This window comes from Phlebotomus papatasi, chromosome 3 (genome assembly GCF_024763615.1).
Source record: "Phlebotomus papatasi isolate M1 chromosome 3, Ppap_2.1, whole genome shotgun sequence".
Lineage (NCBI taxonomy): Eukaryota > Metazoa > Arthropoda > Insecta > Diptera > Psychodidae > Phlebotomus > Phlebotomus papatasi.
Window position 1 is genome coordinate 13,834,512 of NC_077224.1, and position 25,705 is coordinate 13,860,216.

Below are 25,705 nucleotides of genomic sequence, written 5' to 3' on the forward strand. Positions count from 1 at the left end.
CTACGTAGTCGATATCAAGGGCTCCTTCGTCTAAACTAGTTATCAATCTAACTGCATCTCATCTATGTACTCGATATCAAGGGCTACATCCTCTAAAACAGTAATCAACCGGACTACATGACGAATACGTACTCGATATCAAGGTCTACTTCCTCTAAAACAGTTACCAACCTGACTACATGACGACTACGTACTCGATGTCAAGGGCTCCTTCGTCTAAAATAGTTATCAACCTGACTACATGACGACTACGTACTCGATATCAAGGGCTACTTCATTTAAAACAGATATCAACCTGACTACATGACGACTACGTACTCGATATCAAGGGCTACTTTCTCTAAAACAGTTATCAACCCGATAACATGACGAATACGTACTCGATACCAAAGGCTACTTCCTCTCAAATAGTAATCAACACTACTACATGACGAATACGTACTCGATATCAAGGGCTACTTCCTCTAAAACAGTTATCAACCCGACTACATGACAACTGCGTACTTTTTTTCGACAGCTACTTCCTCTAAACCAGTTACTTACCAAAGCGATCTCATTTCCTCTACGTAGTTTATACCTAGGGCTACTTTCTTTAAACCAGTTATCAACCCGACTACATGACGAATACGTACTCGATATCAAGGTCTATTTCCTCTAAAACAGTTATCAATCTGACTACATGACGAATACCTACTCGATATCAAGGGCTACTTCCTCTAAAACAGTTATCAACCCGAATATATGACGAATACGTACTCAATATCAAGGGCTACTTCCTCTAAAACAGTTATCAACCCGACTACATCGCAACTACGTACTTTATACCAAGGGCTACTTCCTGTAAACCAGTTACTTACCAAAACGGTCTCATTTGACCTACGTAGTTCTATACCAAGGACTACTTACTCTGAACCAGTTATCAACTCGACTACATGACGAATACGCACTCGATATCAAGGGCTACTTCCTCTAAAACAGTTTTCTACCTGACTACATGACGACTACGTACTCGATATCAAGGTCTACTTCCTATAAAACAGTTATCAACCTGACTACATGACGACTACGTACTCGATATCAAGGGCTACTTTCTCTAAAACAGGTATCAACCTGACTACATTACGACTACGTATTCGATATCAAGGTCTACTTCCTCTGAAATAGTTATCAAACCGACTACATGACAGCTGCGTACTTTATACCGAGGGCTACTGCCTCTAAACCAGTTACTTACCAAACTGATCTCATTTCATCTACGTAGTTTATACCAAGGGCTGTTTCTCTAAACCATTTATCAACCCGACTACATGACGAATACGTACTCGATATCAAGGGCTACTTGCTCTAAACAAGTTACCTACCAAACCTATCTCATTTCACCTACGTAATACGTTTCGTCTACATTCTCATTATCAAGAGCTACTTCCTCTAAACCCGTTATCAGCCCAAAATAACTATTTCCCGGTTTAAATTTAAATGAGTGATTCTAAAACGACGACAAGTAAACGTATTCAATGCAATGCAATGTTTTATCTTGGGCTGGGCTTATCAGAGAATTCTCCGATAGGCAAAATTATGTTAAGTCCACAGCGTGTTGTCATTTAATGTACTGTGAAGAATCTCGCGGAGATGATTTATGTATTTATTGGTGGGCTTGCTTCTTTGCTAATCTTGACGTTATTTGTCGAGATAGCTTAGACAGAGCTGAGATTGCTGCAGATTTCTCTCTCGTCCATCAGTCTGTGATGCTATTTTGATCTGCCAACATGGGAAAGTACAAGAAAGTGACTCCAGAAGGAGGATGGGGATATATTGTTGGGTTGGGTTTGGCGATATCCCTTGTAAGTAGTTTGTGTTGGTTCCGGATAAAGTGGTCCTTACAGTCTCTTTGTTTCTAAGATGTGCGCATTGGGAACCCTTCCTTCCTTTGGGCTCATGTTTGGGGATTTCCTGACGAGCTTGGGAGAGGAGACAAGTGCAATAGCCTTGATTACGAGTTGCTTCTTCAGCTCCTTCAGCATTGCTGGACTCTTCACCAATACCCTGTTCAAGAAGTACACTGTGAGGAAGATCGCCCTGGCCGGGGCATTTCTCTATGTTGCCGGCAGTTTTATGGTGATCTTTGTGACTTCAGTCACTCAACTTCTCGTCTCGTTCTCAGTGGTTCAAGGTGATCTCTCAAGATTATGTTTTCTTAGTCAGAGAATCTTCATTGTTTTTTTGTTTATCTTGTTAATCTTGTAAATCAAGCTGTTCAGAAGAAAAGCTTTCTGACCGGGATAAAACTGAGTGATTGTGGCTTTTGTTCATCAAGATTAACTCTGCTTCATGTGGCTTTATGTACAAAATTTTTGAAGATCGTTATTGTAACTTTGTGATCTTCTTTTTCATAAGGAATCGGCTTCGGTCTGATCATCCCGTCAGCCTATACAACGTTTAATCTCTATTTTGAAGAGAAACGCGTCTTTATGATGAGCATTGCTCAAACACTCATTGGATTGGGATCAATGATCTATCCGATCCTGATTCAGTGGTTGATGGATAATTATGGCTTCCGGGGATGCATGGCCATCATGGCTGCACTCAATGGTCATGCGATCGTTGGGATGTTGGTGATGCATCCTGTAGAGTGGCATATGAAGAAAGTAAAAGTAGAGGACGATGATCCTGAAAATGTTCCTGAAGAGAAGATTACAAAGAAGACTGAAAGTGAAGAAGATAGGGCCACTGTTGAGAAGCTCCTACCTAAGCATCCTGTCCAAGCGATCAAGGCGCAAGAGGAGAGGATCAAGTCCCGAAGAGCCTCGAGTATTTCGAGTTTAGGAAACTGGGCAGGACCAATTGTGATCAGTGATGCATCGGAGAGGGACAAGAAACCAGCTGGAAAGTGGCAGGTTCTTGTTGACTTTCTCGATCTCACGCTTCTTAACGATCTCGTGTATGTCAACATCGTCTTGGGAATCTCTTTCGCTCTGTTCTCAGATAATACCTTCTTTGCCGTCCTGCCCATGTACTTGCTAAGTCTGAACTTCTCTAAGCAGGACACGGCCAAGATCATTGCAATTGGAGCTGCTGCTGACTTGGCTTCAAGAACTTTCCTAGCACTCGCTAGTACTTGCATTAAGGTGAAGTCGCGATATGTTTACCTGGCGGGAGCAGCTTTTACCGTTGCCGCGCGATTTGGTACGTTGGATATAGACCAGAGTCTTATCTTTCATTCGATTCACGTGTGTGTACTCTTAGATAATTCGGTGATCTTCTGAATTCCTTTGTAGCTCATCTCTGCGTGTTCGACTTCAATGGGATGGCTTTTATCATTGGGATTATGGGATTTCTCAGGACGTGGATTCATGTGCCACTTCCGTTGGTATTTGCTGAATATCTTCCACAAGAAAGGTAAGTTATTTTTGCGTTTCCCTTCATTGATATTACGTTCTCAAAAATTACAAAGAAAACAAAGGAAAATATAAGAAAACAGAAGCTTGTATACTTGTTTTCAGTCCATCAGTAAACATGAAGCTCTTTTCTAGATTAATAGCAAAAATGAAGATAACGCGAATGCTAATATTTACACAGTGATCAAGTGCGACAACAATTTCAATGTGCTTTTTAATCTTGATGTTTATACCAGAAACCACGCATTCAATCCAAGAATAGGTTTTACAATCTTAATAAAGAGTTTGCATGGGATGAGGCGAATGAGGAATTATATTGAGATCTTTCTAAGCTTTTTATTGGCAAATCTTTATTCGAAAACTTTTTAAGTGGCAGAGAGACATTCCTCTCGTTCAGTAATAACCTTCCCGATTTGAGAGCTCTCTTCGATAGAGGTTTTTCCTTTACCGATTCGAAGGTATATCAGAGAGAACTTACCTAAAAACCCGTTGGAAGTTCGAACGTTTAAACCGACGAGTTACACAAAAATGAGCAAGTTCCTAAAAGGACATCTCATTAAGTGAAAGTGCAATTAAGACGTTCTGCCATCCTGAATTTCCACAAAACTACACAAAAATTCACTTTTTGCAGCAAACTTTGCACACTGTTGTTGACATTGTTGACAATTGAAGTGTCAAGAATATCGAAATTCGAAATGGCAGAACAATCAGCGATAAAGCGACGAGTACGTGAACTTGCACTTTAGGCTTCCGGTAGATTTTCGAATGGGTTTGGCTTGGCTTTGGAGTAGCTTTGTCTCTTCGAAAGGTTATTACTGAACGGAGCCATGTGGTCTACAAAAGACATTTCCAAGATACATTTAATTTTCAACTTCCTTTGCTTCTTATTTAGACACAGAGGAAGGCGCATTGTAGTGCCGAAAGCTCTGACAAAAATTAACGTGAAATCGTTCTGTAAGAGTAGAATATCCTTGATGCCCTCGGAAGGAGTCTAACTTCTTTCAGGTTATCTCAGGCCTAACCTCAAAAACTAAAGAGATAATAATGTTTCGAATCTTAGTAGATGTTATGATAGGTTTTAATCAGTAAATCCAGAAAGAAGAAACGGAAAACCGGTCACTGAGCAAAACAAACCTCAACCTCTTCTACCTAGCTCGATAAATCGGTGGTCCGCTTGAACTAAAACGATATGCGAATCAGTCCATCAAGCAGTTAGATAATCACCTCCTTAAATTGCGGATTTTCAGGTTTCCTTCAGGCTACGGTCTCTTTATGGCCATTTCCGGAAACATAGGCTTCATAGTTGGGCCCATCAGTGGTTACATTCGTGATGCAACACAGAGCTACCCGATCTTCTTCCACAGCCTCAACTTGTGCATGGCTCTCTGTGCCGTTCCCTGGATCCTCGAGGTCCTCTATGTCAGATACTGGCGACCTCGAGACCCCACCGTACCTAAGGTTACAGTGATTGAGATGCAGGAACAGCCGGCCAATGGCAACTAAAGACTGGAAGTCATTTTGGCCACTCTGGGCACTGAATTGCATGTTTATTTAAAAATTAATATTCATTACAGAAAGACAAAGGTTGATCATTAATTGTCGTTCCTTGGGTGCGTCTGTTCCTAGATTACCTTCTCCTTGCGACGTGGTTCAATTGAAATCCTAAAACCGTCGGCTCTCTTGAGAATAATGTCCGCTTGCAGCTTAAAGTCCTTCTCCGTGAGGTCTGAGTTGATCTTGTAGTTCCGGAGGATGGTGGAGAGGAGGACCTTGAGTTTTAGCATGGCATACTTGCGTCCCACGCAGCTCCTTGGTCCGGCTGAGAAGGGGATGAAGCTGTAGTAATGACGGTTCTGGGTGTGTTCGGGGAGGAAGTTGTCGGGATTGAAGACATCGGGATTGGGGTAGATGTCGCCGCGTCGGTGAAGTTTGAATGTTCCAATGACGACGGTACATCCAGCTGGGAGGACGTAGTTGTCAGTATTGAGTTTCACATCCTGTTGGATCTTTCTGGCAATCAAAGGTACTGGTGGGTACAGCCTGAGGGATTCCATGATCACACGCTCCAAGTACTTCATTTCCAGGGTGTCAGCAAAGGTACATGGTCGGTCTGAGTCCCCGAAGATATTTTTCAGTTCCTTGTAAACTTTCTCTTGAATGTCCTGGTGTGATCCCATAAGGCAGAGAACAAAGCTGGATCCGGCAGCTTTAAGATGGAAGATATTGTGGATTGGTACCATGAGTGTGGTGATTTTGACACCTTCCTGTTCGTAAGCTTTTCTTTACTTCTAGAACTTAAGGGTGGTCTTTACCGATTGGATCTACCACGTCTGATCGGCGAGAACCGTTATTAAACATTAGAATTAAAGAAAAGCTTACGAACAGGAGGTGGTCAAAATCACCCACAGGGGACAAAGTCACCCGCATTTACTGTAACCTTAAAGTACTAATGCAAATGGAAGAATATATAGCTGTTAACCGATCACCGGTCTTTATAAAAACCAATCATCAATTTTTCGTAAAGATCATCTCCGTTAACGGGTCCTTCCTTAATTCTGATACCAATCATTAATCGTTCGAAAGAGCAAGGACCATAATAACTGATCTTTAGTGAAGATAGAGTAGGGTTTGTGAATAGCAATTAGGAGAGCAAATAGAGCCTCTCTAGATCAGAGGTGTGCAAAAACCGTTGAAACCGAATTAACGTCAAAATAAGTTTGTTATAGTAGCGTTTTGACCATTGACGTACCTGTTTCATTTGACGTTTATTCGGTTTTAACGGTTCTTACACGCCTCTGTTCTAGATTCTGCTGCCCGGTAATATCAGATCACACGATCGAAGCCGAACCGATTTCGCAAATTCTTAAAACGAAATCGTTGTCGATCTACCGCTTAGGTACCCTCAGTTTCTTCATTCTTCCAAGAAGTATTTTTAACGGATCTTACCAGTGGTATCATGTCCTTCGAACATAATGGTGTCCACTTGTTGCTTGATATCTTCATCTGAGAAGTTTGAAGCGCCTCCTCTTGCTGTCTCGATCATCAAGTCCAAGAAGGCCAATCGACGCTTCTCTCCTATAATTCAACATTTTCAATTAACTCAGTTCCCTAAGACGACCGATTCCCAACTTACCGATATCATTCTCATCGATCTCATCCAGATCATCCCTAAGACCTTTGACATTTTCCCCTGAAGGAGTTTTCTTGACTTCGGGCTTGCTGTAGGAGTCATTGGCGATGATTTCATTGAGGGATGGACTTGGAATGATACCCTTCTTGAAGTTCTCATCATAGATCTGAGTCTTCTTCTTGATAACCTTCTTTGTGAGACCGTGGATGATGTTCAAGAGTTTTTCCTGTTCAAGCCTCATTCTGGACCAGTTGAAGATGGTGTCGAAACGGAGGTAGAATCGCATGTGTCGAGCATGGAGGATGTCGCACATTCTGAAAGATCAATCGAAAGTTAAGAATGATTTTGAAGCATTAGGATCCAGGATAGAAATACTCACTTCATAACAGCCATTGCGTAGTTGAATCCCTCATTGCCCTTCCTTGTTCTTTCTGTTCCCATCGCCGTTTCCAGCAGGATATCAACAGTTACGGCACTCATGTAGTCATGTACATCAAATACCTTCTTTCCGACTTCCTCGCGCATCTTCTCAACAACAGCCAGGCTGTTGCTGTTGAAAGTGTTGACGAAGGACTTAAGGACGTTCATGTGAAAGGCCGGTGCTATGATCTTTCTATGACTGCGCCAGCGATCTCCAGAACTGATTAGCAGGCCATCTCCAAGCCAAGGCTTGAAGAAGCGATACTCATCGGACTTGTCCAAATGTACCTGGCTGTTGAGGATGATTTCAATGTCGTCTGGATGCGTGAGGAAAACAACGAGGCTGTTGCCCAAGAAGGCGCGAATTACGTTGCCGAAACCGTTGCTTAGCTCCAAGACAAATTCGAAAATTTCTTGAAGAGAAAATTAATGAAAGACTATTAAAAATTTATTGGTTATTAATTTCGCTCGAAAGCTTAGTTACTTCCTCCCGTCACAGTTTCGTACAGTCAGATTGTATGACTGTATCATCAGATACAATGACCGTCACTAACCGTGAGAGATTTAATTAAAAAGTATTAAAAAATTTACACAAGGGAACAAAAATAACTCTGAATAACCGAACTTAAACTAGTTAATGAGTGTAGCAAAATGAGTTCAGTCTTTTTGTATCTGTAGTAACACAATTTTTGCGTAATTGTTTTATTACCGTATAAACAGAAAGTTAAAAATTTCATAACTGTAAGGAAGATTGTGAAAAAGATTTAGTTTACAATAGAGAACGGAATCACTTCATTTGAGGGTCAGTTGGATGTAGATGCTATATTTCGCCAGAAGATCTACGAAGAGAAAGTAGCTGGCCAAGACGAGGCGCTCTATCTTTGTAATTTATCGGACGTAGCCTGGATGTATGAAGTATGGCGTCAAAAACTACCGCGTGTGAAGCCCTTTTATCTCATCAAGTGCAATTCCGATGAGAATGTAGTGAAATTGTTGGCTGAGTTGGGCGTCGGCGTCTGTTTCGACTGTTCCTCCATTGAAGAGTTCAAACTAGTCTTCAAATACGGAGTCGCTTCTGACAGAATAATCTATGCTCATCCTTACAAGGCTATTTCTCATATTTGCTATGCCGCTGCCAACAATATCAGTGTTATGAACTTTGATTCCATCCAGGAACTTTCACTTTTCCAAGAAGATTCACCTTGTTTATCTGGAAGCTCAGTAAGCTTTTTATCTGAGATTCTTTACAATCTTAGCTTTTTCTTACATCTTTATAAGGCAAAAATTGGATTTATAGTGTTTCTTCTTTTTTTTTTTGTAAGAATCTGTTTTTGCAAACGTTATCAATCTTCATTAAACTGAGGGATAAACAAGTAAAGTCTGTGAGAGAACCATCAGTGTTGATCAATCGTTTCATTCAGTTGATTGTAGCGAGAGTAAATCGTGATAGGTTGATCGATTTACTTGCTTTGAACCCTTTAAACAGTCATCAATTAGATTTCCAGAACGCGTTTATAATTCGTTTTAAGTAGCTGATGGTATCCGATGTAAACCAGGAATGGTAGATCACCCGATTATCTTCATAAACCAGTTACTTTAAGTCTGCGTGTTTTCTTTTCATCTCAATTTTAGCCTCGTAGTAGAGGGATCACTCACAGTCCCCGGGGACAGTCAAGGAGCTCCGACTAGTTCCGAAATACCCTAAATACGCTTGGAGAATCGTTCCTTGTTCCCATGGACTCGGTAGTAGCGGAATAATAGGAAATAGTAGATCAAAAGATCGCGTAGGACGGCGACTTCAGATACATACTACCATTCTTCACTCCTTGATCATTGATCAGTTGATCTACTGAGGGTGTTGATCGATTGCTTCAAGTGGCTCGTTACTTTGATCAAACGCGTTTATAATCGACTTTTAGCGTTGATCAGTTGCCTTTGTTATCTTGATGTGTTCAGACAACTGCTTCAAAAAACTGTTCTCAAGCGAAGTAAACTTTGAATAACAAATCAACTAAACTTGCTTATCTGTAATTTATATTGAGTCGATGGTCGTGATCGGTTAACTAATGTTGATCAACCACATTGATAATCTACTATTATTCTTGATCAGAGGCTTTGATTTCCTTTTCGTGTTTGATGAAGCGCTTCAATTATCTATTCTTAACCTAAGTAAACTTTGAAGTTTGATCTACCAAACGTATTAGGTCGACTTAACGTTCGTATTCATCAATAGCTTTAATTAAGTGATCATAATCAAAGCAAATAAGAAATAGATCGGTTAACTGATGATGATCAGTTTATCTACTGGAGGTGTTGATTGGTTACTACCGTTAGTATCTGTTCTCAACTGAAGTAAACTATCTTCAATTATCCGTTATCCTGTCAAATTAAATCAAGAAAACAGATCTCAGTTGACAAACGTTGATCAGTTGCTCGACTAAAGCCAATAAAATTGGTTAGTACAATAGCTTCGTTACACTGAATAACCGCATTAGTAGACTGTTAATGTTAATCAGCTTTACTTGCCTCGTATCGCTTGATTACTCGTTTTAAGTATCTAATTGTAGTCGGAAGGACAACGTTTGTAGAAAATCAATCGATCGCATCGACAAGTCAGCTTTGATCGGCTAATTGTGTTAATCAAGCGCCTTCATCTTCTAACGAACTATAAGCATTGATCACCTAGTTTGAATTGGGTGTGACTGTCCATTCTAAGAAGGAATATCTGGATGCAGACGGGAACGTGTCTCATGTAAAGTACATCATCAACGATGGCATACATGGATCATTTAACATTATCCGCTACGATATTCCTCTAAGACCATGCTATGCCCTAGCTAGGAAAGCTTCCGATAGAAAAACAGAAGTTCAGGCTGTTAATTGTTCTCTCATGAGTCCTTCCTGTAACGATCTCAACAAATTGTCTGAGAAGATGATTTTGCCGCTTTTTGAAATCGGCGATGTCATTGTGTTTCCCAATATGAGAGCCTACACCCTCTGCCTTGCCAGTACTTTCAATGGCTTTATGAAGCCTACAATAATGTACTTCTAAGAACGTTACACATTTTAATCTCATTTAATATGAGTTTTAAAATCAAATGGATGTACGCAACCATGATCTATGTCAACTTAACTGTAAGTTATCAACAGAAATATAATAACATAATAAAAAATAAATATAAAAGTCTTTTTAATAGTCTTCAGAGATAATTCAGTCAACCTATATAAGTTATCACTTAAAAAAAATCACATTTAATACTTGATATACTCGACAAGTTCTTTAAAACCGATTGTTTCCTCTTGACCTGTGAAAGTTTTTTACAAAAATTCAAAGACCCTAAAGATAATGGACTATAAAAATCTGCATTAACTTCTTATGTCGAGTTTATTGTCCCTAATTTAGCTTCTACATTAGTAATTAAAGTACCGATTTTATCAAATTCAAATTATCAAATCTCCTTAGAGAGATGAGCCGACGATGGATGATACTGTTCTTTTAGGACAGAATGTCCTTCCGGTGAGCGTCGGTGTATTGCATGTGCAATCCCAATCAAAGACATTCTGTCCTAAAATAAGAGTAATCATCCTTAAAGGGTTAAACTTCGTTTGATAAGAAAAACGTAAAATAATAAAAAAACATTCTCGGAACGAATTTTTTAATTCCTGAGACCAAGGAAATTTCAAAAATTTGAAAACTAAATTTTACGTTATTAGGGTGGAATCACCAGTTCTCGCCAGTGCCCCACTTCTCGCCACTTACATTGAAATCGCTATTTTTCGCAATTTATTAAATAAATGAGTCGCAATTTTTTTTGTATTGTTTCTGCTTCTACGCATAGAATCGAAAAATAATAATTATTTGTTTTGGATTCACGATTTTGATCACTTTTTAGAGCAATATTTTAAGCAAGTGCATCGAATCCAACATCTCTTACCAAATGTACTAAGTGTCGTCAAATTTTCATCAGGCCAAAAATACCTATTTGGGTAAATAATTTGTCTATTGAATATTTAATTGCACTTGTGGAATACATAAAATTTGTATTTAGTCAATTAATATTTCATTTTATATTATTTTTGTATAAAAATGAGGCATGGCGAGAAGTGGTAATATTCTGGAATTGATTTTACCACCTGTCGCCATATCTTTTCAATAGGCGACGCTAACTTCACTTCGTACATTTTCAGTTGTCAAATCTGCATTGTTTACTTTCTGCAAAAGCCCCATAATTTGATTTCTCAAATAAAAGTGAAGAAAAATCATTTAAAGAGAGTAATAATAAAGTGATCACAAGGAAAGAGAAATGGTGAATGTATTCTTTTCATAGCATTGCCTAAAATAACCGAGTGTGGTTCTTTTCAAGTGGGTGGCGAGAAGTGGTTACAAATTTTACAAAACTGGCGAAAAGTGGTTAAAAGTGGCGACGAAATGGTTATTTTTGCATTATTAATAAAAATCAGTTTTTTAAGTAGTCCAGCGTTATGTTCTAGGATTATTGTTTTCACGTATCTAGAGCCAATACATCTAAGTAACTTTGTGTCAAATTTGACTGATCTTGTAACAAGGATTCAAAAGTTATGATTAAATGAATTTAATTTTTTCCTAAACATGGCGATAGCCGGTTATTCCACCCTAGTATTAAATATTTAATCCATTTTATCAGTAATTTTTACTGCTCGAACACAAAGAGAGAGCAGTAAATGAACTTTTTTTTTCAATTTGTGACCGTTTTGGAGCTAAACGCCAGGAAATAATGACTTTCAGCCTTCAGTGACTGCTCCCTTTTCTCATAAGTCTATTTTGTCTAAAGAAACCTTTTCCCTTCAATCCTCTACATTCTCTTCAAAATGTCCATTTGCACATTTTGTCCATAGACACTTTTGACCGAAAAAATATTCAACATCGAATTTCAGTTGATCAAAGTTAACGACTTTGGAAGGCCTTTCTTATCCGATTTTCTTTTTTTTGGAAAATTAACGAAAAATAAAACGGAAGTAAATTTTTATAAACAAAAAATCGAGTGGATAATTCACGGAAAGCTCTATCTCATATGGGTTATGTATGTATTATCTCGTATGGGTTTTCGTCAGTGGGCAAGGGGGGTGACAGCTTTGGAGAAAAAATTGAGTTTTTAATTAAAGAAAAGAAGCTGTCTCTGACGACTACCGTAAGATTTGAATCCAATATAATCAGTCAGATGTCCCACCTATCGATTTCTAAATCGGTTCAAAACGGTACTGAACTAGTTATGAACCGATATATCATTTTCGTCCGAAAATCAATTTTACTATTTTTACAACAATTTGGGGCAATCTATTTTAGTAATTTATGAATCGGTTCAAATCGGCAAATAATAAGAAAGTAGGGGAGACTGGGGCAAAATTTGCCAAAACGAAAATTTCAATATTCACTATTTTCTAAAATAAAAGAGACTGAGGCTTGGAATTTTTTATTATAGATAGCCCTCATGAATCTTCTTAAACTTACAAAGTTTCAAGGGATTCGGGGAAGGATTATGTAAAATAAAAAATAATGAAATTTTGAGCCCTATTTTTGGAATATTTGTCTTACAGAAAATATCAATACTGATTAGCTCAATTTAAGAACATTTCTCGTTAACATAGAGAAAATTATTTTCGACAAAGTTGTAGAGGAATAAATTTCCTATAAAAATATGTCTATTTGATATTTTTAACGTTTGCGAGAGTCAAACGTCACAAATTATCCGAAGACTGACAAAATTTGCCACAGTAATTTTGAGAATCTCCCCAAAAACGACTTTTAGAAAATGATTCGAAAATCACATTTCTTTCGAAATAGAGGAAAATAGTCTTCTGCAATGTTGTAGAGCAGTAAATTTCCTATAAGAATATGCTTATTATAAAACGTTTAAGTTTTCTAAGAGCTCGTAAAAGAATTAAATATGCGTTTTGAGAAGTTTTGCCCCAGTCTCCCCTACTTTCGCGGTATAGCATCTAAGTTACGAGTTTGAGAATTTTGCAAAGCCTGGGCCGCTTTGTCACCCCTTTTACCGGATAATCGATTTTTATCTTTAGCCATTTTGTGCGATTTTTTGAGTGATTTATGAATCGGTTTAAATCAGTTATGAATTGGTAAATGGTAATTGATGCGAAAATACTTTAGAAGCATAGCGTCTAAATTACGAGTTCGAGCATTTCGCGAAGCATTTGATACTTTACTACTCTTTTTAAGGAAAGTGCCATGTTAATCTTTAAAACTTTAGTATTTAAGTCGCCCTTTAAAGTTGATTCGTATTTCACGATTAAGCTATTTAATTTTAACGTGTCAAATTTCTTTAAGCATTTAATTCAAATTGATTTAATTTAGTTTAAATTTAAACTTTGGATTGTGTAGCAAGAAAAATTGATCTTAAAGTTTTCGGGCAATATCTACAATTGCATGTTTAGAACTTCAAGACTATCGATAACTGGGCTAAACTTTTAGTTTGAAGACCGATTTATATTGCATTCTTAGGTATATGAAATGTTTAAAGTTGATAATATTTCAACAAAATTTTTTATTGTTCAAGGTATTTTTTTTGAGATGGTGGATTAAAATTAAAGGTTTTTGTTATTCATAAGTCATAATGTAGGCAGTGGCTGTATATTGGGCTTAGCCGCTTGGGCGTGGTTCCTCAGCGGACGTAACATTTTCAATTCCTAGCTGAGACCTACGATTTTTTTACTTCGCTGATGCAAATGAATTATGTAGAAAATTTATGTACAAAGAGTCTTCAGACTAGAGGTTTAGCCCAGTTTCCGAAGGTCTCAAAATCTTAAATAGCGAGCAATTTTATTGCTTTTTAGGAACCTAGTCATTTATCTTTAATAATCCAATTCTAAGCTACATTTTTCCAAAAACTTGTGATTGATGAGAAATTAGAACAGTTAAGCCATATGGCTAAACCTTAAGTCTGAAGCCCGTATAAGGGAATCTAGATTAAATTAGAAGAAGTTAAATATTAAAAAAGAAATGACATTTTCCTCCTGGATGAAGGATACTGATACTCCAATTACTGAACTGAAAGACTCTATCCCGTAATGGTCACTCATGAGTGGTATCACAGAAATATCATTTAAAGCGATAATAAAATTTTTATACAATTAATATCACTTTAGTGCCTTTAGTAATAGTCTTACTGATATTCTTCTTAAGCTTTGCATGCATTTTGAGCCTTCATTCGGTTGCTATCGTTAGTTTTGTGGGAAAGATCAGAGAAAAAGCAGCAAGAAAAAATTGTGCAAAATTTCTTGTTTGCGAATTCAAGAAAAAATTCTTATCTGCAATATCTGAGTAAATTTATTTTTTACTGAAAGGTATATCATTAGACTTTATGCGAAAAAATTAAAAGTGTGAGTTTTAGAAGCGAAAAGAGTTTCTGGATATTTTTATCTTTTAATCTGGCTCATAAGCAAAGACCGGATGGATTTCTTGAGCTAATTGGGTCATAATCGCCCTAGAAAAAATTATCTCTCCATTTTTGTTCTTGCTTGAAGGAAACTGACTGAGTGCTATAAATGGTCCCGGATGAATTGCAAATAATTTTGCCAAATTTTGCTAAAGAAGGTTTTTGAACTTAAGCCTCACTTGACCTATTTTAATTAATTCGCTTGTCGTTACAATTTGGAATTTAAATGTAATGTGCAAGAGTGTCTTTTGGGGACTATTGAGCACTTGGTCTTACCTGAATGTGTCTTCCCCACGAGGATGTGGGCATTACCCACGAAGGGCAGAGTCGGTGGTCCGGGTAGGGCATTGCCCATCTTGGCAATCCGACGGCTCTGCTGCCATATATACACCAGCCACAGGGAGATGGTCGTGGCGATCAGTGGGAGCATCAGGGGTGAGATGAACCCCAATCTACTCTCCACCATTGACTCCGACTCCACAGACATTTTCGCACAATTTCCCAAACTCTCTTATCACTCTCAAATTTCAATGTTATCACATCACAGCACGAAAAGAGAGGATTAGAATCCCAAATTGCCAGGAGCGGAAGACACAATCAACTGAGGTGATTACACCTAATTGTCCACCTTTTATACCCAACTAGTCTGCGGCTTAATGGAATGCCCATAATTAATTGGGATTGAAAGTCAAATGCGATCACATTAAAAAAAAATGTACGCAGTTACTGTTTGATGGAATTGTCACAATACCGTAATTGCTGAATTACTAAAAACAATTAACATTATTTGATTTTTCTTTTTACCTACTAAACACCTTCCTATTGCAATTTGTAATTTTTGCGTCACCTGAAGAATCTCCCTAAGGCAAATGGTTCTAAAATTAGATCTTCCTATCTAATACTTATTATTCTTTTGATTTTAAGGACAATGTCATCCTTAAATAATTGTCCCTTTATTTGTCAAATATTTTCCTTTTGCTTTTCTGTGTTGACTTTTCTTGTTACGTGGGGGACATTAATTGAATATCGGTACGTTGATGATGACTCAGACCGATTTTCCAATTTCACAATTTCAATTTTTTCATTACAAATATTTTTAAAATTATTCCAATTAAGTAATTTATTTAAAATTTTAATAAAAATTTATGATAGTAGTGAAGAAATAAAATAAATTGCTCCTTAATTGCTTCTTAAAGCCTCTTGTAAAATTAAATTTAAAGTGCGGTTTTCATAAATAAAAAACTTATTAAATCCGTCTAGAACATCTCTCTGAGATGGTTAATGATGAATTATATTAAGATACAAAACATGTGACGAAAATTCTTATCAATTAGCGCAAAAAATCTTTGAATGTTTGAAATGTCCTTGCTTGACTGTAAGATTATCTGTCATGAACTATTCAAAAATGTTTAAAATAAATGTTAAAAAAATATGTTAAATATAAAAGTACATTTAAATAAAAAAAGGAAATAAACACTAATCTACTTGAAAGTCAAATGTATACATCAAGTTTTTAAAGATTTTATTTTAAATTGAAGGTCAGAGAAATATAAGAAGCTTGTATAGGGGAAAGTACTCTCCCTTCGAACGTTCATGCCTTCGAATTATGTGAATTTTCTTTAAGTTTGTCCGATAGATTTACACATTTCTATTAAATATTAGTAAGCTTATTATCGATTATTAATAATTTTGTGATAATAAAGTCAAATCTCTTAGGAAAAATAAAATAAAATTCACATTATTCGAAGGCATGAACGTTCGAAGGGAGAGCACTTTCCCCTACATTCTGTCGTCTTTTTTCCTTCCTTGCTTAATCCACTAGACTGGAACCAGATTCTAAAACAGGTCGATTTACTAAGAAATCTATTTCAGATCCTTTAGAAAGTTTTTCAGACATTTAACCACAATAAATAACTAAAGTTTTATTTAAATAAAATCTAGTCATTATTTTGTTAAAATAGAAAAAAAAAACAGTGGTATACCCAGATAAGCTTATGGTACCATTGTTGCAGGTGACTTTGTACTCTGCTATTCGTGAGACTTTCATTAATTCTAGCACTTATTGATATTATTCGCCAAAACAAACAAACAACCAAAAAGAAAAGTAATGTTTTTGTTTATAACAAAATATTATTTGAGAATCTTTAACACTATTTTTGAAAAGATTAAAAAATAATAAATAAATAAATAAATGTACCAAGGGGGGAGATATTTGGGTGAAAATGTGTACACCACTTCCAGGCACTTCCACGATTTGTAAGGAAGAGACCTTCGCACTTCCAGAACACCGCAACACTCTCGAAAATAATGCAATACTTCCAGCACTTCTTGCACTTCATACACTTCTGATACTTAGAAATCAGTAATTTATTTAATCTGGTGAACAATCTAATTAGGAAAACTTTTTAAAAAAAAATCTGAAAAAATTAATTTTTAAACATATTTTTAAAATTTTTCTTATATTTTGTCTCGCTCAGGGTTTTGGTCAGGATTCTCAAAGAGAAAATCCCAGAAGAAGATACGAAAATTGTGCCAAGTATTACAAAAATTGTAAAAGACAGTGTAAGAATAGTTCCCCCGTTCCCTCTTATGTCCTGTTACAATCCTGACCAAAAACCCTGAACGAGTCTCAGAGAAAGATTGCAAGAGTTGACCACTGATGACGGCTTGGAGACCGAACCGAAAGCTCTGGAGATGGTTGATGTGTTTCCCTGAGTGATTGTTTCTTCCAGCACTTCTTGCACATCATGCACTTCTTATACTTAGAAATGAATAATTTATTTATTATTATGAAAAATCTAATTAAGGAATTTCTGAAAAAAATCTCATTAAATTTATTTTTACACATATTTTTTTTTTAATTTTGCTTATATTTTGAATTTCTTGCGCCAGATATTCTTGCATATTTTCAATATTTTAATATTATCTGCGTTTTACGAAGGGGTATCAACATATTTTGAATTTTCCTAAGAAGCTGTGAAGCTATACTTTTGGAAAAATTGTCGTTTGTAATTATTGAAACTATGCTGGAAAGTCTGTAAGAGTTCAAAAGTACGAGTGCAACAACTAATTCAGCACTTCAGACGTATCTTCACATTTTATTGAGCTTGATTCTCTCTTTGATTTCAAAATTCTTTAAAATTAAAACATTTTGCACTCTTGGGAAAAGTTTTAGATGATTGCTAATCAACTTTTGGAACAAGCTTGGCTAATTTTTCCAGGATCTTTTTCTCTATTGTTGTATTAGAGCAATTCCTCATCACCTGTCGCCAACCGATCCGCAAAAAAGATTTTTTATCGCAACATATCAGGAGAAAAATGGTCACAATCATAAAGTTATGCTTTTTCCTTTGAGTGAAAGAATGTGGCACCTACATGCCGAGCTTTTAAACACATCCAAGCCTTTCTACATAGCGAAATACGATCTAATTATTGTTTTCCGACTTTTTAACAGTTTCCTCAATTGATATCTACAAATTTTATTCCGCTAGGATTCTCACAATATTGGCATCAATATTAGAGACCTTTTAAAATGGAATTGATATTTCGAAGAATAAATCCCTATTCCTAAATTTTCAAAGCCACTTCTCAATAATCCTTAGAGCAAGGACGAAATCTAAATAAACCCCCAAAATGTTTTTTTAATGGAAGTACATCACATCGACCTTTCCAAAATTAGTCTAGCATTACATATTACAAATGCACATTTTCGTTCCTCATTTTGTAATAGTCCTCAAAAACACAAATCTACTTTTTTGAAGAATACTTTCCAGTAAATGCAAACAGGTAAACAAAAATGGTAAAGGTAACCTAAAATTATTGTAAAACTGAATATTTTCCTTGGAAAAATTACGACACAAATAAAGATATAATAAGTTTGAGCGTATTTGCTCCATTTCATTGTAATAGCCGAATTTGAAAATTTCGACAAACTTCTTCAAATTATACTGTCGCTCGAATTAAAAATCTCAACTAAAACTAACGTAGTCTGAAAAATTCGTAATTCGGCAAAAAAAAACTATATTTGAACACTCCCACTTCCAAAGACTTCCAAGCACTTCATTTTCACCTGTACACCACTCCCGACCCTAATATCTCCCCCTTGAAATGCACTTTTCGTTTATTTTTTTTTAGTTATGTGAGACTAAATAAATATATAAAATAAAAGCCTCGACTTTTTTAAGTGGTTATAGTTTATAAGAAATGCATTTCAAATTTACCGCGTGAAAAATATTTCCATACATTTAGGGGAAATCCAAAAAATATTTTATAAATGAGCTCCCTATAGTAGGCAATTTTATCAAAGTCTTACAATCCGTTTTCACTTAAGCCGGAACTTCTTGTACTAGTATTTAATTTGACCAGTCTATAGATAGTTCTGACTTGTCCACCTCAGAAAAGATCTTGCAAAGTCTGTCAGCCTATGCTGCAATTATTTTGATTTGTCAGATATGCAAACCGGGGCTTCAAGGGTCTATAAGAACACTTGTTGGGTCATCTCCTTGACTTTCTCATGGCATTCAGACATGTTTACTAACTTTGTGTCAAGTGGCAGCCAGCCGTAAAACTTAAAGCCAAAATTTTTTAGCCTTGCATATTATCATGAAAAACTAAGAACGACCCAGGATCGCAATGCCTGACAATGATGTACAAGGAGTGCCAACCCCATCTAACGATCTGTTATTCATTGTAACGATGATTTCGAACTGTTGCGATGTTGCGATCTATCGATCTCCGCAAAGGTCTTGCCAATTTGTCAATTATGGTTAAATATCGTTTTGATTTGTCGATCTCAACAGATCGTCAGTTAAATCAGCATTTGTCGTAACTTCCTTTTGACAACTTTTCAGGAGACGAAATTTTCAGTTCAATATTATTTTTCTTAAAAATGAGCCCCGAAGGCGATACTTTTGAGTCAAAATAATGAAAGTGGCACTAATAAACTGTAAGTTAACTTGAAAAAATCTTTATAAAATGATTTAAAAGCTGCAATATTGAGAAATATGTAAGAAGAAACACAATAATATTTTATCGCAACTTCCATCGTTTATAAAGCTGTAACTTCCAATGTATGGGGATCTTGGAAGTTACGACAATTTTCAAAAACACATTATATAAATTTTAATTACTCTAGTGATAATGAGTGCCTTTATTTCACTAAATTAGTCAATTAAACTGTGGCCCCTGTCCCTAAAAGCTTTTATTTCAAAAGTTTTATTGAATAAATTTTGTGCGCCACGTCGCTTGTTTTGTTTTGAATTAATGACAGATGGGTAGGGATTTTTTCTCACTTTTTTCTCGCAAATATTGAATTAAAATGATTTCATGTTACACTATTCGCACTGTCTTTCGATATTTGGAAGAGTTTATAAACGTTTTATTGAAAAATATTGCAATTTTGCTGCAAATTACAAGCCACGCAAGTCAGCAAAAGAAGTTACGGCAAATGCTGATTATTGAAAATTTTGTATGGAAATTTGTCGTAACTTCCCCAAAAATGGAAGTTACGACAAATTTTGATAAATTTTTGTTAATTAAGGGCACTTACGATAATTTTTGTTTAAAATATTTTTTATTGGGCTTATAAAAGTTTCTTTTTCACAAGTGCGTTTAATAAACAAAATTACGCTGATTCCAAATATGTATATATCTCAAAATCGCAAAAATGAAGTTACGATAAATGCTGATTTAACTGACGAGATATCTAATCAATTTGTCAATCTATATTATTGTACTGATAATTTGCTAATTTTGCACAAAGATAATTCTAGGAAGAATTGAATCCGGGAATGACCTTTATATCTAATTTATTGGCAGAAAATTATCTAAAGATCATTCCTGATTTATCAATTTAAGCAAAGATCGTGCCATTCTGTTCATGTCGGCAATGATCATGAATGTCTATTGATAAAACTCAAGCTTCGAACACACATTTTCTTCAATGTATTGTTCGAAGAATTTGAAGTTGTTCAATGTTTCAAATTTCCTGAAGAGAGCCATTGGTTAAATCCCTTAAGAAGCTTAAGAACATTGAAGAATATTGAGTTATCTGAAGCTTGACTCGTCCGAAGGTAGCGCGCTCTCCCCTATGCAAGAATTGTTTTGATTTGTCGATGAATAGCAAGAAGTGAAGATTGCGAAAGTCAAGAAAGGTCTAGTGTTTCCGTCACTTCTTGCTACACCCCATCGGACCGAAATTCTTCACATGTCGATGAATACACAAATATCGCGATCTCCGCAAAGATCTTAAAGATCTATCGATATGTCGATCTGCGATAAAATATTAATGATTGCCATTGCATTGGTCCAATTTGTGGATTTTTCATAAAGATATTTCCTATTTGCTGATTTTTGCAAAGATTCTATCGATCTTCCAATGTTTTGCAAAAATCGTATCGTTCGGAAAATCGGCTTTGAATTCCGATTTCTTTCTCGGTTTAGTATGAAGTGCATTTATGCACCTCTCGATCAGAAAAAAGATCATATAATTATCTTACAATATGTGATTGGAGAGCTCAATCATTTCAAAGTCGTTTAAGAATTCCACTAGAAAGACCAATTTTATTATACGTAGGTACTATGAGAAAAATACGTCACATCGAACCTGATATCCGCCCCATGAATAAGACACTAATCAAAAATCCGATTAAATTAATATTTCTTAGCACTCCTTGCCCTTTATAGTCCTTGACTGAATTTCAATACAACTCTGAAGTGGCTAAAATTTCCTGGTTATATTCATTGTGGATGAATATCAATAATGCTGATTATTTACAATTCTTTGTTGTCTATGAATTTATTTTATTTAAATTTCTAAATATTTACATACAAAAAAAATTATAAAATAAAAATAACCTTGATAATTCCATCATTAAGTCTATCGGATATAATGCTTGAATACTAAAAATTGGGAACGGTATAAACTATCTCATTTAATTTTTATTGTTAAATTCTTTCTCAAAAACCCATTTGCAAAATGTTACAATGTTAAACAAAATAAATTTTGACACTAAATTGTATCCCAAAAGAAATGTTATAACCACAAGTTCCCCTATAGCACAAAAATCACGTTTTAATTTCAACTCAACCTCTTTTAGACATTAAAATAACAAGATGTGCGCTCTAGAGCAATTTTTGCACTCCTGAGATGTTTTAATTATCTACATTAACTCAATGATACGTTAATTGGTATTAAGAGAAGATTTTATTGAATAGATTATTATTATTTAATTACGATACTAACCCTATAATGATAATGGTACAGACATTGCCATAAAATTCCTTCACAGTGGATCACTGTGCTGCCTTCTTCCTCGGTTCGATCTCTAGTCTGAAGCCATCAGCTCTCTTGAGAATAATGTCTCCCTGAAGCTGGAAGTCTTCCTCTGTGAGATTTGACTTTAAGTGGAAATTTCTCACGATTGTCGATAGAAGTACTTTCAGTTTAAGCATTGCAAATTTCCGGCCTGGAAGATAGGAGAGTTAGTTGTATGGGGATCAAGGGAAGGTGGGGTTTTGGGATACTTGCCTACGCAACTTCTGGGTCCTGCAGAGAAGGGGATGTAGCTGTAGTAATGTCGGTTTTGGGTCTTTTCCGGGAGGAAATTGTCAGGATTGAATACAGTGGGATTGGGATAAATTTCTGGTCTTCGATGAACCACATAAGTTCCTACTACAACTGTTGTACCCTTAGGGATGACATGACCTCCAGTTACGATCTTGACATCTTCATTGACTTTCCTAATTGAGGAACGATTTGTTAGCTTGAGTTGCAAATTGATTGAAGTTTTGGAATCTACCTGGCAATTATAGGAACTGGGGGATAGAGTCTTAGGGATTCCAGAATGACCCTCTCTAAGTACTTCATTTCAACGGTATCGGCAAAGGTAGCGAAGCGGTCTGAGTCACCGAAGATCGCCTTCTGTTCTTGATAAACCTTCTCCTGAACGTCTTTGTGGATGGCCATAAGGCACAAACAGAAGCTCGATCCCGCAGCTAAAAGATCCCAAAGGTTCCTTGTTTATATCCTAATTCTAGATACAATTTTTCTAACGTTGTCATACCTGTCGTATCGTGACCCTCAAACATAATGGTATCCACCTCTTCCTTGATCTCTTCGTCACTCAGCTTAGGTCCAACATGAGATAGTTCGATCATGAGATCCAGGAAAGCCAATCTTCTCTTCTCCCCAACATCATTTTCGTCCTGCTCGTCAAGATCATCCCGTAGTCCTTTGTACAATTTACTAGCCGTCGAACCGTTGGTAGTTTCCGAGTTTTTCGTATTGGCTATGATCTCTTCAAAACTCGGTTTTGGCATATGTCCCTCACTGAGACTCTTCTGGAAATTCCTCTTCTTGTCACGGAAAACTTTTGAAGTCAAACCATGAATTGTTCCTAGATATTTCTCTTGGTCTCTCTTAGTCTTTGTGAAGTAGAATAGAGGATCATACCTTAGGTCAACCCTGTAGGTTCTCCGATGTATGATGTCACACATTCTGTAAGTAAACCGTTCCAGGAGTTATTGTTTTTGGAATCGTTCAAGAACTTACTTCATAACAGCCATGGCGTATTCAAAACCATCGTGATTCTGGGTTGCTCTCTCCGTTCCCATTGCCGTCTCCAGGAGAATGTCTACTGTTACCTCACTCATATACTCATGGACATCAAACACCTTACCCTCTTCCTTAGCTAACCGCTCAATAACTGCCCTACTATTGCTATTGAAGATGTTAACGAAGGTTTTGAGGACGTTCTGATGGAAGGCCGGTGCAATAATCTTTCGATGATTCCTCCATTTCTCTCCGGAACTGATCAAGAGACCATCACCGAGCCAGGGTTTGAAGTAGCGATACTCATCAGACTTCTGCAGATGGACATTGCTGTTGAGGATGATCTCTACGTCATTAGGGTTCGTTAGGAAAACTACAAGTTTATTTCCGATGAATATCCTTGCCACTTCACCGCCCCCATACATATTACTCAATTTCGTGAATATATTGAAGACCTCTACGCATTGAAGAAACCAAAAAAAAAAACAGTTAGACTCCACAAAATGTTCCACTACGATTTTCACCGTTATAACTTAAAGCTATGCCGTCAAGCAAAGCTTTCCAAATTACGTTATTACCATGGGTACTAAATCCTATAACTATATGTGCGTTTCCGAAAAACGGAATTATCGGTGGTCCTGGAATCTTCTGACCCATAATGTACAGTCTTGAATTCTTCCAGTAGATGTAGTAAGCCAACAATCCTAGGCCTCCCACCACAAAGGGTGTCAGCATCAATCCGATTGAGTAAATCCATGGGTGTTCAATATACATAGGTTCCACCCCCATTGCACTATCACTTAACCCACACCAAGGTCCTAAAGATGCCTCAATACACAAATCACAGAGGAAAAGTATTTGGGAACTGACAATGGTTTGACTGAACGATCGAAAGTTCAGGTGGTTGTATTTATAGTCAGTGGGAAATATTGGGGAATATATGATGACACAGGGGTCATCAAGAGTTCATTCAATAATTATTTTTCGTGTTCGCCCATGAGACTTTGTGGTATTTCATCGATATCCGCTACATTTGGCTTCATACCAAAAATGAGCCCATGACAATACATAGTCACACGAAAACTAAACATTACAAGGCATAAATTCAAATTTATTTCGATAATAATTCATAAAGACAATAGAGTCAATGATTTGCGACCTTATCATTCGTAATACTGCGTGACAAAAGTCATGAAGCTCTCATTCAGTTATTTTCTTTTACATGTTATTGCATTCATGCAGGGCAGTGTTTGCAATTGCATTTATGCTAAACAGTAACCACATTTTTCGTTGGTTACGAAGATTATTAATAGACTTATTGGAATATAATTGATAGGGGAAAGTGGGACAAGGAACCAAATACAAAATAGAGAAACTCAGAAATAACAACTCCGTAAATTATATTTAATTTTCGATGTTTGAACTTCTATCGATTTAAAACCAACTGAAATTACTTTATAAATTGCCTGATAAATACCTCGAACTAAATAAGGAAAGACCTGAAGGATATTTCTCGTACCGTTTAGCTTGTAGCTCCAGAACTGATAGAGTAATCATCGAAAAAAACAAGAAAACGTATAATTTCCGGACAATTTTATTCGTATCCGTAATTATGTCTTTATGATTGCTATTTTCCCGAATCATTATCAACTTCAAACAAAACAACGTCACATATCCTACACTAGGACTTTGGAAGATGCCCAAACATTCTATATACCAGCGATCATGAATGTTCGTCGAACCGATTGATCGTCTAGAATATTGTTGTCCAAAAATTAAACTATTTTTAAATTGTTTTTGTTAGGTACATACTTCTTACCATTTACCTATTTCAAGAATGCAGGTAAGATTCCTTATTTTATCTTCAGAATGCCTGATAATTTTTCTTAAAATGTTCCTTAGAGTAATCCTTAGATAATGTTTCATGATGTCATACCTAAGTGTACGAATTTGGAAAGTTCTGTTCATTAAAAAATAGACCATACCCATTATAGGATTTTTAATAACATTCAGACTTCTTTGTCGATCTAAAACGCTAAATTATCATGAATGGTTTTGAAACTGAAGGATACTATATAAAATATCAAGATAGTTTATGCCTTAATCACACTTACGACTTAAACCAAGAGACGGCTTAACGTAATTATAGTCAAAATAATAATTTCACTAAATTACCATAAGTGTTCCACAAAGTAAGCTGTTTCTCGGCTTAATTCGAGAGTCAGATTAGTCAAAAACTGAGGGAAATGTAATCTGAGGTGGAATGATGACTTTTCGATACTATCGAATCGATAGTATCGATAAATCTGTATCTCGTAAATTGAGTGAATAATAGATTTTTAAACATTATTGGAGAACTTATTGTATCATTCTTAAGAGAATGTGACTGTTGATAAAGATTTGTAACATCCATAAAAAATGTAACTATCATTTAAAATTTTTAAAATCGACAGTCGATACTATCGAAAAGAAGTTATCATGTCACCCTTGGTTTTTCTAATTTTTATTTCAATTTTTAGTGAAAAAAAAACACACAACAAATAGGGTACAACCCTCTTAGAAATGCGTGGCAAGCAAATAAACAAAATAAGTAAAAGAAAAATTTACAAAAAGAATTAAAAAAGATAAAAAAATATAGAAAAACAAATGACTAAGAAAAAATATCACTGGTCAAACCAAGTTTGGAAGTGTCTCGGATTCCCCGTGGTGTCATGGAATTCGGTGAAAATCTCGAAAGCCAAAATCCCGAATTCTTAAAAGTCATAGCTACTCACACATC

The 25,705-nt window shown here is 36.1% G+C and overlaps 4 protein-coding genes across 4 annotated transcripts in view; 2 read left to right on the forward strand and 2 right to left on the reverse strand.

The window, feature by feature from the left end:
* The window catches only part of LOC129807792 (uncharacterized), an 802,905-nt gene that overhangs the window by 422,820 nt on the left and 354,380 nt on the right, over positions 1-25,705 (forward strand). The gene's annotated exons all lie outside the window — the stretch shown is intronic.
* On the forward strand, positions 1,432-4,972 carry LOC129807795 (monocarboxylate transporter 9). The gene is made up of 5 exons (XM_055857289.1): positions 1,432-1,841; positions 1,900-2,170; positions 2,395-3,183; positions 3,276-3,396; positions 4,643-4,972. The coding sequence occupies exons 1-5, from the start codon at positions 1,767-1,769 to the stop codon at positions 4,896-4,898; spliced, it is 1,512 nt and encodes a 503-aa protein (XP_055713264.1). The 5' UTR covers positions 1,432-1,766; the 3' UTR covers positions 4,899-4,972.
* On the reverse strand, positions 4,909-15,009 carry LOC129807793 (cytochrome P450 4g15-like). The gene is made up of 5 exons (XM_055857287.1): positions 14,652-15,009; positions 6,905-7,358; positions 6,529-6,839; positions 6,342-6,470; positions 4,909-5,601 (listed from the first exon to the last, which is right to left on the reverse strand). Exons 1-5 carry the CDS (start codon positions 14,860-14,862, stop codon positions 5,018-5,020), a joined length of 1,689 nt encoding a protein of 562 aa, XP_055713262.1. The 5' UTR covers positions 14,863-15,009; the 3' UTR covers positions 4,909-5,017.
* Positions 21,156-23,806, reverse strand: LOC129807794 (cytochrome P450 4g1-like). Its single transcript, XM_055857288.1, has 6 exons — positions 23,505-23,806; positions 22,927-23,383; positions 22,439-22,872; positions 22,175-22,370; positions 21,904-22,115; positions 21,156-21,841 (listed from the first exon to the last, which is right to left on the reverse strand). Exons 1-6 carry the CDS (start codon positions 23,713-23,715, stop codon positions 21,669-21,671), a joined length of 1,683 nt encoding a protein of 560 aa, XP_055713263.1. The 5' UTR covers positions 23,716-23,806; the 3' UTR covers positions 21,156-21,668.

Coding starts and splice junctions, on each gene's coding strand:
- LOC129807795 (XM_055857289.1), top strand. CDS start 1,767: ATGGGAAAGTACAAGAAAGTGACTCCAGAAGGAGGATGGGGATATATT. Junction 1,842..1,899: donor TGGGTTTGGCGATATCCCTT/GTAAGTAGTTTG, acceptor TTTGTTTCTAAG/ATGTGCGCATTGGGAACCCT. Junction 2,171..2,394: donor CTCGTTCTCAGTGGTTCAAG/GTGATCTCTCAA, acceptor CTTTTTCATAAG/GAATCGGCTTCGGTCTGATC.
- LOC129807794 (XM_055857288.1), bottom strand. CDS start 23,715: ATGGGGGTGGAACCTATGTATATTGAACACCCATGGATTTACTCAATC. Junction 22,371..22,438: donor TGAGGGTCACGATACGACAG/GTATGACAACGT, acceptor GGGATCTTTTAG/CTGCGGGATCGAGCTTCTGT. Junction 22,116..22,174: donor CCAGTTCCTATAATTGCCAG/GTAGATTCCAAA, acceptor TTCCTCAATTAG/GAAAGTCAATGAAGATGTCA.
- LOC129807793 (XM_055857287.1), bottom strand. CDS start 14,862: ATGTCTGTGGAGTCGGAGTCAATGGTGGAGAGTAGATTGGGGTTCATC. Junction 6,471..6,528: donor GATCGATGAGAATGATATCG/GTAAGTTGGGAA, acceptor GTTGAATTATAG/GAGAGAAGCGTCGATTGGCC. Junction 5,602..6,341: donor CGAAGGACATGATACCACTG/GTAAGATCCGTT, acceptor TCCATCTTAAAG/CTGCCGGATCCAGCTTTGTT.